Source organism: Pelecanus crispus, chromosome 26 (assembly GCF_030463565.1).
Source record: "Pelecanus crispus isolate bPelCri1 chromosome 26, bPelCri1.pri, whole genome shotgun sequence".
Taxonomy (NCBI): Eukaryota; Metazoa; Chordata; class Aves; order Pelecaniformes; family Pelecanidae; genus Pelecanus; species Pelecanus crispus.
The window spans coordinates 1,820,945-1,834,241 of NC_134668.1; the positions used below are offsets into that span (position 1 = coordinate 1,820,945).

General features: G+C 72.6%; 2 protein-coding genes across 2 annotated transcripts; one reads left to right on the forward strand and one right to left on the reverse strand.

The window, feature by feature from the left end:
* The first annotated feature begins 3,500 nt into the window (after nucleotides 1–3,500).
* NCKAP5L (NCK associated protein 5 like) lies at nucleotides 3,501–8,898 on the forward strand. The gene is given in 13 exon segments (XM_075725088.1): nucleotides 3,501–3,602; nucleotides 4,422–4,490; nucleotides 4,597–4,635; nucleotides 4,748–4,867; nucleotides 4,963–5,070; nucleotides 5,611–6,144; nucleotides 6,146–6,370; nucleotides 6,372–7,357; nucleotides 7,443–7,596; nucleotides 7,708–7,786; nucleotides 7,910–8,203; nucleotides 8,362–8,501; nucleotides 8,662–8,898. Coding segments are annotated over 13 exon segments (3,087 nt in total).
* Nucleotides 8,899–9,530: 632 nt separating this feature from the next.
* TMBIM6 (transmembrane BAX inhibitor motif containing 6) lies at nucleotides 9,531–12,887 on the reverse strand. The gene is made up of 10 exons (XM_075724963.1): nucleotides 12,854–12,887; nucleotides 11,257–11,361; nucleotides 11,054–11,162; nucleotides 10,835–10,955; nucleotides 10,675–10,723; nucleotides 10,503–10,600; nucleotides 10,311–10,390; nucleotides 10,085–10,185; nucleotides 9,935–10,007; nucleotides 9,531–9,824 (listed from the first exon to the last, which is right to left on the reverse strand). Exons 2-10 carry the CDS (start codon nucleotides 11,310–11,312, stop codon nucleotides 9,801–9,803), a joined length of 711 nt encoding a protein of 236 aa, XP_075581078.1. The 5' UTR covers nucleotides 11,313–11,361; nucleotides 12,854–12,887; the 3' UTR covers nucleotides 9,531–9,800.
* Nucleotides 12,888–13,297: the final 410 nt, after the last annotated feature.

Below are 13,297 nucleotides of genomic sequence, written 5' to 3' on the forward strand. Positions count from 1 at the left end.
GGGAAGCGGCACCGGGCGGCCCGGCCGGTCCCCCCCCCCCCCCCCAGTATGTCCCCGGTGCATCCTGGCTGTCCCTGCTGTGTGTCCCCACTGTCCCCGGGCTGTTGTCCCCAAAACATCCCACGTGCCCCCCGCGCATCCCGCCTGTCCCCGGGGTGTCCCTGCTGTGTCCCCACCATCCCCTGCTACATCCAGGCTCTCTCCCCGGCTCTCCCTGCTGTGTCCTGGCTGGCCCTGGCATGTCCCTGCTGTCCCTGGTCCATCCTGGCTGGCCCTGATGTGTCCCCAGTGTCCCCAGTCCGTCCTGGCTGTCCCTGATGTGTCCCTGGTCCATCCTGGCTGTCCCTGGCATGTCCCTGGTGTCCCCGGTCCATCCTGGCTGTCCCTGATGTGTCCCCAGTCTGTCCTGGCTGTCCCTGATGTGTCCCTGGGGTCCCCAGTCCATCCTGGCTGTCCCTGGCATGTCCCCAGTGTCCCTGGTCCATCCTGGCTGTCCCTGGTGTGTCCCCCACTGTCCTTCATCCCACCTGCTGGTCCCCACTGTCCCTGGTACATCCCAGCTGTCACCCCCCTGGGTCTCTGCTGTCCCCACTGCATCCTGGCTGTCCCTGGTATGTCCCCAGTGTCCCCACTGCATCCTGGCTCTGTCCCTGGTATGTCCCCAGTGTCCCTAGTCCATCCCGGCTGTGTCCCTGGCATGTCCCTGGTGAGTCCTAGCTGTCCTCGATGTGTCCCTGCTACCCCGAGGCTGTTTCTCCAGCACATCCCACTTGTCCCCGGTCTATCCTGGCTGTCCCCAGGGTGTCCTCGCCATCCCTGGTGCATCCTTGCCATCCGTGGGCTGTCCCCACTGTCCCCGGCGCATCCCGGCTGTCCCCACTGTCCCTGGTGCATCCTGGTTGTCCCTACTGTCCCCAGTGCATCCCAGCTGTCACCACTGTCCCCCGTGCATCCCAGTTGTCCCCACTGTCCCCAGTGCATCCCAGCTGTCCCCGCTGCCCCCCATGCATCCTGGCTGACCCACTGTCTCTGGTGCATCCCAGCTGTCCCCACTGTCCCCCGTGCATCCAAGTTGTCCCTGCTGTCCCCAGTGCATCCCAGCTATCCCCCCTGTCCCCCGTGCATCCTGGCTGTCCCCACTGTCCCTGGTGCATCCCAGTTGTCCCTGCTGTCCCTCGTGCATCCCGGTTGTCCTCACTGTCCCCGGTGCATCCCAGCTGCCCCAGGAGCAGCCCAGCTCCTGCAGCCCAGCAAGGCTGGGGACACTCGGGGCTGTCACCCCATGTCCCCGGGCTCAGGGTGCGGACCCTGGCGTGGGGCAGGGCAAGGCCAGCCTGTCGTGGCCGTGCCGTGGGACCATGGCCTGGGTGCAGGGGACGGTTCCCTGCCGCGCTGGCATGTCCGCAGCCGTGTGGTTTGGGCACGTGCCGCGTCCTCGCGGTGCCTGGGGCGGCGGGTGTGAGCGGCTGCTGTCCCTCGGCCTGGGGTGACCGGGGTGGGGGGGGACACCAGGGAGGGGGACATGGGCTCCGGGTGCCCCTGGCTCTGCTGGAGCTGCATCCCCCTCCCCGCAGGGACCCTCGCACTGCCCCTGCGGGGCCCTGGGCTGGGGGAGGGGACGGCCACACCGTCCGTCTGTCCATCTGTCGGGGCCCCCCTGGCCATCCCCTGCCGGCGGGGCCTGGGGGGGCCGCGGGCTGCTCTTCCCCTCCAGACAGAGCCTCACTTCCCCCCGTGACGCAGCCGGAGCCGCCGGCCCAGGGGCCGCTTCCTGCGCCGGGGGCAGCGTGAGGGGGGCCCACACACCCACGGGCACCACGGGCCACCCCGGGGACCCGCCTGGGTCCGCTGCTGGCCCCGCGGGCTGCAGGGGGACGGGGACAGCACCAGCGAGGTCCGGTGAGGTTGCACGGTGCTGCTGTGCGCGGTGCCGGCAGGGTCCCAGGGTGCGTGGCCAAGGTCACGCAGCCCACCCGCTTGGGGACGGCTGGCTCGGGGCTCGGTGGGGACGTGGGGAGCCCCCCACAGCCTCTCTCTGCGCCCCGAGCAGGGCTGTAAATACCGGCGCTCCGGTTACTTTTGCCGCTGTCATTGTGTTGGGTGGGAGAAGGCGGCAGAGTTTGCTCCGAGGCCGTCCCAGCGCTCCCACCCGTGGGGCAGCCATGCGGGGGTCCGCGGGTGGGGGGACAGGGCTGTCACGAGCACTGCACGCGCCTCGACCTCGCCTGCTTCCGGTGACCTCCCTCCCGGCCTCGCCACCTCCGTCACCCCCAAACCCTCCCGTTGTCTCCTCCGGTTCCCCGGAATCTCCTCGCCGGGGCGCGGGGCGTTGCGGGTGAGCCGGGGCCGCGTGGTCCCCGCGTGAACCCCAACCCCTGCCCAGCTCGTGGGGTGCAGCGTGGGGGCCACGGCCTGGAGCCCCGTGTGGCCCGGACCCCCGGGGGCCTCCCCGAAGGGTGCCCGGGCTCCTGGGGGTCCCTCTCCACAGGGTGCTGGGTGCCCCAGGGGGGTCCCGCTCCATGGGGTGCGCTGTACCCCCGGGGGTGCCCGGTGCCACACGGGGACGCCCGGTGCTGCCTCTCCCGGGACGCCCGGTGTCCCGGTGCTGCCCCTCCCGGGGGTCCCCGCTGCCCCGACCCCTCCGTGCCGGCTCCCCGGTGCTCCCTGCCCGGGGCTGGCGCTGGCGGAGCCGCGCACCGGGGGCGGCGGCGGCGGCGGCCCCGGCTCCTCCCCGGCCGCGGCGGGAAGGCGGAGCCGGGCCGCCGCCGCCTCCCAACAATAGCGCGGCCGGGCCGGGCCGGGCCGGGATGGAGCCGCCGCCGCCACCGGGACCGGCCCCGGGGCCGCGCTGAACGGGGCCGGGCGGCGCCGCCGGGAGCCCCGGGGGTGAGTGCGGGGCCGGGAGCGCGGCGGGGGGGGGCCCGGGCCGGTGCTCGGTGCTCGGGGCCGGTGCTCGGGGCTCGGGGCCGGGGCCGGTGCTCGGGGCCGGCCCCTGTTCCGGCGCATACGGGGAGGCACCGGCACCGGCGGCGGGGGGGAGCCCCGGGGGAAGCGGGGTGTCCGGCACCGGGGCTAGAGCCGGGGCGGGGGGGGGCCCGTCTGCACCCCGGGGGTTCTGTGCACCGGGAGCTGCGCGTTCCGGTGCCCCGAGGCCGGTGTCAGCCCCGGGGGTGCTGCGTGGGCCGGGGCCGGTCCCGGGGTCCCTGCGCGCCCCGGGAAGGGACACGGGTGGCTGGGCTGCGGGAGGGGTCCCTGCGGCTCCGGGTGCCGGTACCGGTGGGGTTGGGGCTCAGCCCCGGGGCTCCCCCGAGGCTCCGTGCCCCCCCTCAGCCCCCTTCTCCCCCGCAGGTGACACCGCGGAGGGACGGGGCTGGGGTCGTCCCGAGCGAGGTAAGGGGGGGTCCGGGGTGCCCAGGGCCTGGCAGAGCAGCGGGCCAGGGGGTCCCCGGGCAGGGGCCAGCGCAGAGCCCGGCCTGACGCGCGTCTGCCCGCAGCCAGCGATGTCGGAGAGCGTGGCTGAGGCACCGGGAGACGGGAGCCCTGCGGCGCTGGGCGAGACGGGCACCAGCCATGAGCTCCTGCAGCGGCTGCGGGAGCTGGAGGTACGGCAGGGGCCAGCAACCGGGGCCACTGAGAGCTGGGACCACCGGGCAGACATGGCTGGTGCTACTGGGCAGCCATGGCCACCAGAAACGAGGGCCACCAAGCAGCCGTGGCCATTGCCTTTGGGCAGCCGTGGCCATTGCCTTTGGGCAGCCGTGGCCAGTGCCACCAGGCAGCCATGGCCATTGCATTTGGGCAGCTGTAGCCAGTGCTGCCGTGCAACCATGGCCACTGTGCAGCTGCGGCCACTGCCATCGTGCAGCCGGTGCCACCAGCCAGCCGTGGCCATTGCCTTTGGGCAGCCATGGCCAGTGCCACCAGGCAGCCATGGCCATTGCATTTGGACAGGTGTAGCCAGTGCTGCCGTGCAACCATGGCCATCGTGCAGCCGCGGCCACTGCCATCGTGCAGCCGATGCCACCAGCCAGCCGTGGCCTTTGGGCAGCCCTGGCCATTGGGCAGCGGTGGCCGTTGCCTTCAGGCAGCCGTGGCCACTGCCTTTGGGCAGCCGTGGCCAGTGCCGCCGTGCAGCCATGGCTACCATGCAGCCGTGGCCACTGCCATTGGGCAGCCAATGCCACCAGGCAGCTGTGGCCGATGCCACGGAGCCGGCAGCCCAGACGCCACGGTGGGGGGGTTGGGCAACACTTTCCTGCTTTCCGTGGCCCTCGCGTGCTCCTGGGGCAGCCCCGTCCCTCCATGCGTGGCCCCCGGTCCCACCAGGCAGCGGGGGGGGCCCCTGGGTGCCATGGCGGGGGGGCTTCAGGCGCCCGTGCCCCTCTGCTGTGTCCCCTGAGCCGTCCCCGCTCTGTCCCCAGGCGGAGAACTCGGCCCTGGCCCAGGCCAACGAGAACCAGCGGGAGACCTACGAGCGCTGCCTGGACGAGGTACCGGGGATGGGGAGCGTGGGACACGTGTGCACACGCGTGTGCCAGGGTGCGGGGCTGCGCATGCTCTCGCACCCCACCCAGGCCCCTGCCCTCTGCTCCCCAGGTCGCCAACCACGTGGTGCAGGCGCTGCTCAACCAGAAGGTGGGTGGCAGGGGGGTCCTGGGGGGGCTGGAGGGGACTTACCGGGGTCCCAGGGGGGCTGGAGGGGATTTTGGGGGTCCCAGCTGATGCCCCCGGCTGCCGCCCCGGCCAGGACCTGCGCGAGGAGTGCATCAAGCTGAAGAAACGGGTCTTCGACCTGGAACGCCAGAACCAGGCGCTGAGTGACCTCTTCCAGCAGAAGCTGCAGCTCTCGGCCGGATCCCTGCCCCAGGTGCGGCTGGGGCTGCGTCGGTGCCGGGGAGGGTGAGGGGTGTCACGGGGCAGAGCCCCCCCAAAAGCTTAACCCAGCGTCTCCCTCCTCTCCAGCTGCCGCTGCACCCGGTGCCCCCGGACGCCCCAGCCAGCCCCCAGCCAGGCTCTGCTGAGCAGCCGCCCCCGCTGCTGCCCCCCGGCCGCTGCGGTCCCCCGCCGGAGGTGGGTACCGGTGTCTGTGACCCCCCCTGCTCTGGTGTCCCCCTCCCCAGGCTGTGGCGTCCCCCTCCCCAGGCTGTGGCATCCCCTTCCCCAAGCTCAGGCCAGTGCCTTTTCCAAGCCTGTGGTGTCCCCGAGCCCATGGTGTCCCCCTTTCCGGGCCCATGGTGTCCTCCGCTCTGTCCCCTTCCCCGGCTCCATGGTGTCCCCATCCCTGAGCCTGTGGCATCGCCCTTTCCAAGCCTGACTGCCCACAGCGTCCCTGTCCCCGAGCCTGTGGTGTCCCCTTCTCCGGGTCCCTGGCATCGTCCCCTCTGAGCCCCCCCCCACCTGTGACGTCCCTGGTGCCAAACCCCTTTCCCCCTGGTGTCCCTGACACCGTTGTGTCCCCATCCCAAACCCCATCGCATCCCTCTCCCTGTCCCCCTCCACCCGTGGTGCCCCCAGGGCGTCCCCCTCTCCCAGCCCCCCCATCCCAACCCCAGCACGGTGCCGTGGGGCTCAGTGCCGGGTGCTCGGGGTGACGGTGCCCGGTCCCCACAGGTGACCCCATTGATGCCATCGGGCAGCCCCGGGCTCAGCCCCGGCGCCCCGCCCCTGGACGCCCTCTCCCCTTTCTTCAAGAAGAAAGCCCAGATCCTGGAGGTGCTGCGCAAGCTGGAGGAGACGGACCCACTGCTAGGGCCCCCCCCGGCCTCCCCCGGCTCCCCTGAGCCCTGCGCCGCGCCGGGCTGGCCCCCCTGCCCGCTGCGGGGGCCGGGGGCTGCCGGGGGGTGGCGGGGGGCCGAGGGCAGCCCCTGCTCCTCGCCGGAGGAGGCTGCGCCGCCGCGGGGGGCCCTGCTCAGCGCCTTGGCCGAGCGGCTGCTGCGGGGCGAGGCGGGGTGCTGCCGGCACAGCAACGGCGAAGCCCCTGGGGCCCCCCCCCGGCAGCGGCACAGCGAGCACCCCGCTTTCCTGGGGCTCTACGCCCCGGGCGAGGAGAGCCCCGAGGGGGGCTTCGCCCCACTTTTGCCCGGGGCGGGGGGCAACCCCCTGCCCTCCCCGCCCAAGGTGCTCAAGCTGCCGCCCCCCCCCGCCGGCGCTGCGCCTCAGCCCCCAGCTCGCCCGCGCCTCCAAGATCCCCTGCCGCAGCGGCAACGCCGAGGCCTCGCCGGCGCTCAGCCGCCGTGCCTCCCCCGATGCCCCCCCAGAGCCCGGCTCCCCCGAGCCCCCCGCTTTCCCCCCGCTGCGCACCTATGAGGCGGCTGAGCAGCCCCCCGGGCCGCCGGGCCCCCCTGGCAGCGGGGAGCGAGCGGCCGCCTCCCCCCCCCAGCGCCCGCCGCGGCACGGGGGGCTCAGCCCCGTCCCGCCGCCCTGGCAAGAAGCCCCCCGAGCCGGGCTACCTGCCCTTCAAGGAGCGCCTGGCCGCCCTGGGCAAGCTGCGGGGGGCCGAGGGCCGCGAGCCCCCCGGCCCGGGGCGGCCCGAGCGAGGCCACGGGGCCGAGCCACGGCCCCCTCCCCGGGCAGGTTTGGGAGGCAGCCTCAAGCACCCCGAGCCGGCCCATGGCGGAGAGCCCCTGGCCCGCTGCTACTCCTCCGGCTCCATGGGGGAGCCCGGCAAGGCGGGGGGCAAGGGGCGTCCCGCCGGCGGCAGGACCCCACCGCGCGCCCCCCCGGCTCCCCCCGCCAAAGCCGCCCGCAGCCCCCATGGCAGCCCTACCAAGCTGCCCACCAAGGCGGGTGCCGGCAAAGCCGGGACGGCACGGGGCGAGGAGCCGGCGGGTGCCAAGGCGCCGGGGGTCCCCCGCAAAACCCCGCCGGCTCCCGAACCTCCCGGCACGGGGCCGCCGCCGGGCGCCGCTGGGCACTCGGCCATCGAGGAGAAGGTGATGAAGGGCATCGAGGAGAACGTGCTGCGGCTGCAGGGGCAGGAGCGGGCGCCGGTGGGCGAAGCCAAGGGCAAGGCGGCTGGCGGCTTGGCCAGCTGGTTCGGGCTGCGCCGCAGCAAGCTGCCGGCTCTGAACCGGCGCGGCGACGGCAGCCGGGGCCGGGAGTGGGCCGGGACGCCGGCTCCGTTGCGCCGGGAAGTCAAATTGGCCGCCCGCAAGCTGGAAGCCGAAAGCCTCAACATCTCGAAGCTGATGGAGAAGGCGGAGGATCTGCGCAAGGCGCTGCGGGAGGAGCACGCCTTTCTGCAGGGGCTGGCGCTGGAGAAGGGGCGCCCGCGGGGGTCCCCCTGCGGCCCCAGCCACCTCCCGGTGATGTACCAGGAGGTGACGGCCGAGACCTTCATGCAGCAGCTGCTTGACAGGTCAGCGGTGGTCCCGGGGCCGCGGCGGTGGTAGTGGGAATGAGGGTGGTGGGTGCCCCCCACCCTGACGTGGCGTCGTCCCCAGGGTGGACGGGAAGGACGTGGCTTACGAGAGCCGCCTGGAGCACAAGCGGGAGCTGTGTGACCTCCGGCAGGTCCCCCCCGACGCCAAAGACCCCCGGCTTTGCCGCCTGCCCCGCAATGGCATCGTAGGACACCTGCGGGAACCCCCTGACAAGGTGAGGACCCCCCCCCCCCCCCCCCCCCCCCCACCGCCAGCCGTGTGCCCTCGCTGGGAGGACAGGACCCCCCCCCCCCATGACCACTCACCCTCTCCCCCCCCGCCGCAGGTACCCGACGTGGGGCTCCGGGATGAGCTGCCGTCGGACGAGAGCTTGTCCGAGTCAGGGACGTCGCAGCACTTCGCCGGTAAGAGGGTGCCGAGGTGGCGGGGGGGGGGGGGATATGGCAAGGAGGGGGGCACTGGGGTGGACCCCCCCCCACCCCCCCCCACCCCCCCACCGGCACTGATGCCTCCATTTGTGCCGGCAGCCTGCGGGTCGCTGACGCGGACGCTGGACAGCGGGATCGGGACCTTCCCGCCCCCTGACTACGGCGGGGTGCCCGCCAAAAGCACCCCAAAACCGCGGGGCCGCCCTGAGCCGCTGCCCGCTGCTGTGCCGGCGCGGCCGCCGGCCATCACCAAAGTGCCGCGCAAGGCCCGGACCCTGGAGCGGGAGGTGCCCAACACGGAGGAGCTGCTGGTGGCCAGCAAACACCGGAGCACCCCGGCATGCCGGCCCCCGGCCCCCCCCGGCCCACACGGCCACCGCGCCGGTCCCCAAGGTCGGTGTCCTGCGTGCCAGGGGTGCGTGAGGTCCTGCCGATGGTGCCGGCTGCGCGCTCGTGGTCATGCGAGGTGCAACAGGTCTCGGCACGCGGTGGGGGTCATGGGGGGCCCTGCAGGCCTGCACTGACCCCCACCCCGAAATCTTTTCCAGCAGACGCCGGTGACGATGCCGGGAAGCCGCGGCGTGTCCAGCCCAGCAAGAACTGGACTTTCCCCAACGCCAAAGCCTGCGGTGCCGCCGACCCCTTCCCCTGCCCCCCCGGGGGGCTGGAGGGGCTGCACCATCCCACACTGGTAAGTGACGGGGGGGGGGGGGGGGGGGGGGCGCAGGGATGGGGGACCCCTTTGCCAGCCCTGGGGTGTAACTGGCACTTGGGGGGGGGGGGGGGGGGGGGTGCGTGTGGGGCACAGCAAGCCCCCCATAACCACGCTGTGCCCCCCCCCCCCCCCCCAGGCGCCCGTCTGCAGCCCAGCGGGGCTTCGAGGGGCGTCCCCGGAGGCCCCCCCGCCGCTGCCCCCCACCCTGAGCGCCAGCAGCAGCCGGACGCCCAGCGCCTCGGATGTGGGGGACGAGGGCAGCACGGAGGCCCGCTCGCGGGACGGGGGGCACGGCCCCCCGGGGCTGGAGCACTCCGAGTCGCTCAGCGATTCCCTCTACGACAGCCTCTCCTCCTGCGGCAGCCAGGGCTGAGCCCCCCCAGCCGCGCTCACACGTCTTCCGCACCTCCCCACCCCACCGCCGCCCCCCGCTCCTGCTCTGGGGGTGCTGCCCGGGGTGGTGGGGGGGTGGGGGTCCCGGTGCCCCGTTTCCCCCTGCCCCGGCTCTCTCCGATGGTGCTATTGCAGTGTACAGCCCCCCCCCCCCCCCAAGCCCCGCCGCCGGGTTTTTAACTCAATAAAGCCGCCCTCCCCTGGTTTATTTATATATGTTCTTGTGCAGCCGCTCTCGTCTCTGCGTCGGCCGCATCCTGCCCGCGGGAGGGAGGGAGGGGGCCGAGAGGTTCAAGTCTCGAGCGTTTTTATTGAATCATCCCGGTATACAAAGAGGCGACGGTGGGATTGGGAGAACTCGGAATCAAAACGCCTTGGGCCCCGCCGGACAGCTTGCCCAGCGGATCCTCTTCTTTCCCATTGTGTTTCTTGGCACTGGTGCTAAAGGAGGGGCTCCTGCGCTGAGTTTGGCTTTGGGGGGTTCCCCCCACCCCGCCCCAGCTGGCACTGGGGGGCCCAGGGCTGCCCGGGTAGGGGGATAAAGCCCCAGCTGCCGGGCCGTGGTGCCCGGGAGAAGCCGCTGCAAGAAGCTCACGCAGCGGCGAGACCCCCGAGGGACGTGGGGTGCTGGTGGGTGGGTGGGGGGGAAACGGGGACGGGGAGGGTGGGGGGAGCCGAACTCCAGCAGGATCCACAAACGGGCCGGTTTCTAATCAAAAAAAAGAAAATCAGCTAAACGAGAGAAAAAACCCACAAGGTGCGAAAGCTTCTGGGCTGCTTTTCATCGGCAGCAAAGCGTAACCCCTTTAATGAACCAGAGAAGGGACGGGGTGGTGGGGACGGGGGCGGATGGGGACGGCTCCACCTCGGCCCGGAGCCGCTTCATTTCTTCTCCTTCTTCTTGTTCTGCAAGAGGAGAGGCGGGCGTCACTGCCGGGCGCGCGGCCCGCGGCCCCCAGCCGTGAGGGGTGGCTTTGTGTCCCCCCCACAGCCGTGCCCGCGGCAGTGTCACCCACCTCGGTCATGCCCAGGATCATCAGGAGCTCCCGGAAGATGTTGACGAAATCGAGGAAAAGATCAACGCAGTGCCTGCAGGGAGGGAGCAATGCATTCAGGGGGGGCCCAGCCCGCCCCGGTCCCCCCCGGGCCGCGTCCCCAGCACCCACCAGATGTAATCCTTGTCCCCGCTCTCCGCCTTCTCGATGATGAGCTGTGTGTCGAAGAGCACGAAGCCGCACATGATCATCAGCCCTAGGTACAGGTTGGCCTGCGGGACGGAAAGGGGACGTTTAGACGGGAACAGCCCCGCGTCGGCATCGCTGGTGGAAGCTGACATCTGTCCGTCCGTCTGTCCATCCTCCGCGGGGGCCTGGCAGACGGGAGGGGACTCACCGTGAAGAGCCAAGTGGATCCCACGAAGGCGTTGACCACGGAGGAGAGAAGCATCAAGGTGAGGCCGGAGAGCAGGAAACCTGCGGGGAGAGGGCAGGGAGTGAGGCCCGGCCCCGGCTCGCCATGGGGTGCCCCCAGCACCACGCAGGGACCCTCCAGCCCCCCATGGGTCCCCTCCCTGGCCCCCCTCACCTCCCAGGTAGAGGAAGCTGCGGCGCCGGGCGTAGAGAGCGCTCAGCGAGAAGCAGGCGAAGATGGTGGCGGTGCCGAGGAAGGCGGTGGGGATGATGCTAGGAGAGAGAAGAGGGGGTGAAGGGGGCCCGGGGGGTGGTGGGGGCTGCCTGGAGGGGGGTCATGCTCCTACCTGGGGTTGATGGAGATGCACATTTCCAGGAGGGGCCCCAGGTTGATGCCTGGAAGGACAGAGCAGGGTGTCACCGGAGCCATTTCAGAGCCTGTCGTCCCCCCTTTCCCCAAGGCTCAGGGTCCTACGGGATGTGGGAGGGTCCCCGGTGTCCACCTACCCGTCAGGAAGGCGAAGCCGGCCAGCATCCCCAGCCTCTTCTGCTCCGTCTCCCGGCTGTGCGGGGTGGCCGTCAGCCAGATCATCAGCCCCAGGGCGCCCAGGCCGGTCAGGAAGCTGAACTGTGGGGCGAGAGGTGGGGTGAGGGCCCGGCATTGCCTCGCCGGGGCGGTGCGGTGCGAGCGTGGGGGCCACCCACGACGCCCCAGAGCCTGCTCACCTGGAAAAGGTGGGTCACCACGTTGATGTAGGCCCCTGCCGCCGCCACGAACATGCAGAGGGCGAAGCTGGCATAGACCCTCTTCAGGTGCTCCTGGGTGGAGGCCGAGCTGCGGGCAAGGTGGCGGTGAGGCCGGCGGCGAGGCTGGCACAGCCCCCCGCAAGCCCCCTGCCTTGAGCCAGCCTGCCTGAGGTGTTACTCACATGTGGGAGAACTTGAAGAGGGCGTCAAAATTGATGTTTCGGTCGAAGACGTTCATGGTGCCAGGCTGGGAGTGGGCCCAACTGGCCGCTTCGCAGAGGTGCAAACTGCAAGAGGGGAGGCGGGTCACGGTGACACCGGAGCCCTCCTGTGCTCCCAAAGCTGCAGCTGCGCGGCAAAGGAGCTCGGCGGGAGCCGAGGACCTGCCCGTTCCGTGCGGAGCGAGTGGCAGGAGCTGCGGGCTGCTCGGGATGCGCCACGCTCTGCGCCGGCTGGGCACCGGAGCCCTCCTCGCCCAGCTGGTGCAAGCCTTGCAGGCTGTTGCGAGACTGGGGCTGCCCCGGGGACACCCCAAACCCCACGGGAACGCTGCCGGCAGCTGGAAAGCGTCTTTGCACCAGGCTACTATTAGCACCCGTAATGACGTCCCCAGAGGAGGCTCCAGCAGCGCGAGGCTCCCTGCAGGGGCCTCGGCTGCCTCCTCCTCCTCCTCCTCGCCCCTTTGCCAGCCCCCAGTCCGGCTGGCTCGGCCGGTGCTGTTTACCCTGGCAGCTGCGGGAGCACAACCAGCCCGGCGAGTGGCACGAGCCACTTGTCCCCAAGGGGTGGAAGGGACCGAACAGGCTGGGGCAGACAGGACCTGAGGGGGTGCAGGCTGCGGGGCTGTCAACTGTCCGCCCCAGCGGAGGGGAGGGCCCGGGGTCTCCTCCTGCCACACCGGCATGGACCCCCGCGCCTGCTGCTGTTTGCCCGGGGCTGTGCCGGTTTCGCCCCAGCACTGGGACAGCGAGAGCTCGGTTATCACCGGGCCGGTGCCACCATGCCAACGGGAACCTCCTGGCGGGGCAGAAGCAGGGGTTGCTGCCCCACGGCCTCGCCGAGGGTTGCGCAAGGCAATGGGGAAGCTGTCTCTGCGTGGGGTGGGGCGGATGCAGAGGTGTGTGACTGCCTCCTCCCAGCGCGGCGGGCGGCTGTGACAGCGAGTTTCGTCAGGCAGGGCCTGCCCTCCCGGTGGAGGCGGCAGGTGGGTCCCGGCTCCATCCCGGTGGGACGGCAGAAGGAGCTGGGCGTCCCACAGCGGGGCCAGGGAGCCGGGCCAGCAGCCCTTCACCTGGCACGAGGGACAGAGATGGGGCCGGAGCCGTTTCGGTTTCGCTGGTGACGTTCCCAGTTGGGTGGCCCAAGGGCGGCCGCCAGGCGCTATCGTCAATGGGTAACCGGGGCCGTCGCTGTCGGGCGACCTTTACCCACCGGTGCCTGCCCCCGGCCCTGCCGCTGCCCCGGGCCCACCAGCAACTGCCCGCTGCCCCTGCGGGCTCCTCCGTGGGGGCCTCCCCCCCGGCTCCCACCCCGCTGCAGCGCCCTGGGCACAGACCGAGCCCCCCCGGGGGGCCGGAGCCCCCCTGTGCCCCCCCCGGGACGAGGCCTGGTGGCGGAGCAGGCGCTGCCCAGGCCGGGACCCCCCGGGGCGAGGCCTGGAGGGGCGGGGGAGGCTGCCCGGGGCCCGCAGACGCCGCGAAGGCCCCGGGGGGCGGCGGGGACCCCCGCAGCCGGGCCGGGCCGGGCCGGGCCGGGCCCCCCCCGCCGCGGCCCCCTCACCTGCGCCGCGCTCCGCCGTCCGTGCCAGGCCTCGAACGGTCCCCACTCCGCCCCGCCCCCGGCGCTCATTGGCCGGCGCGCGGCGGAGGCCCGCCCCCCTCCTCGTTCTATTGGCCCGCCGCCACCACCCGGGGCGGGGCGGGGCGAGACGCTGCCGTCGCTCATTGGCGGTCGGCCGCGCCCGAGCGCCGCCGTTGGCCAGACGCCCCCCTTCCCCCGCACAGAAGCGCGACGCTCATTGGCCGCTGTGGCCCGCGCCGGGCCAATCGGCACCTCCCGCTCGCTCCTTGCCCTTGGGCGCCCCCCGGTGGCTCCGCCGCGCGGCCGCTCTTGGCGCCCCCTGGCGGCCCCGCCGCGGCGCTGCGGGCGGGGCGGGGCCGGGCGGGGCGGGGGGGGGCGGGGCCGGGAGGCGGCGGCGGCGGCGGCCGGACGCGACGGCCTGAG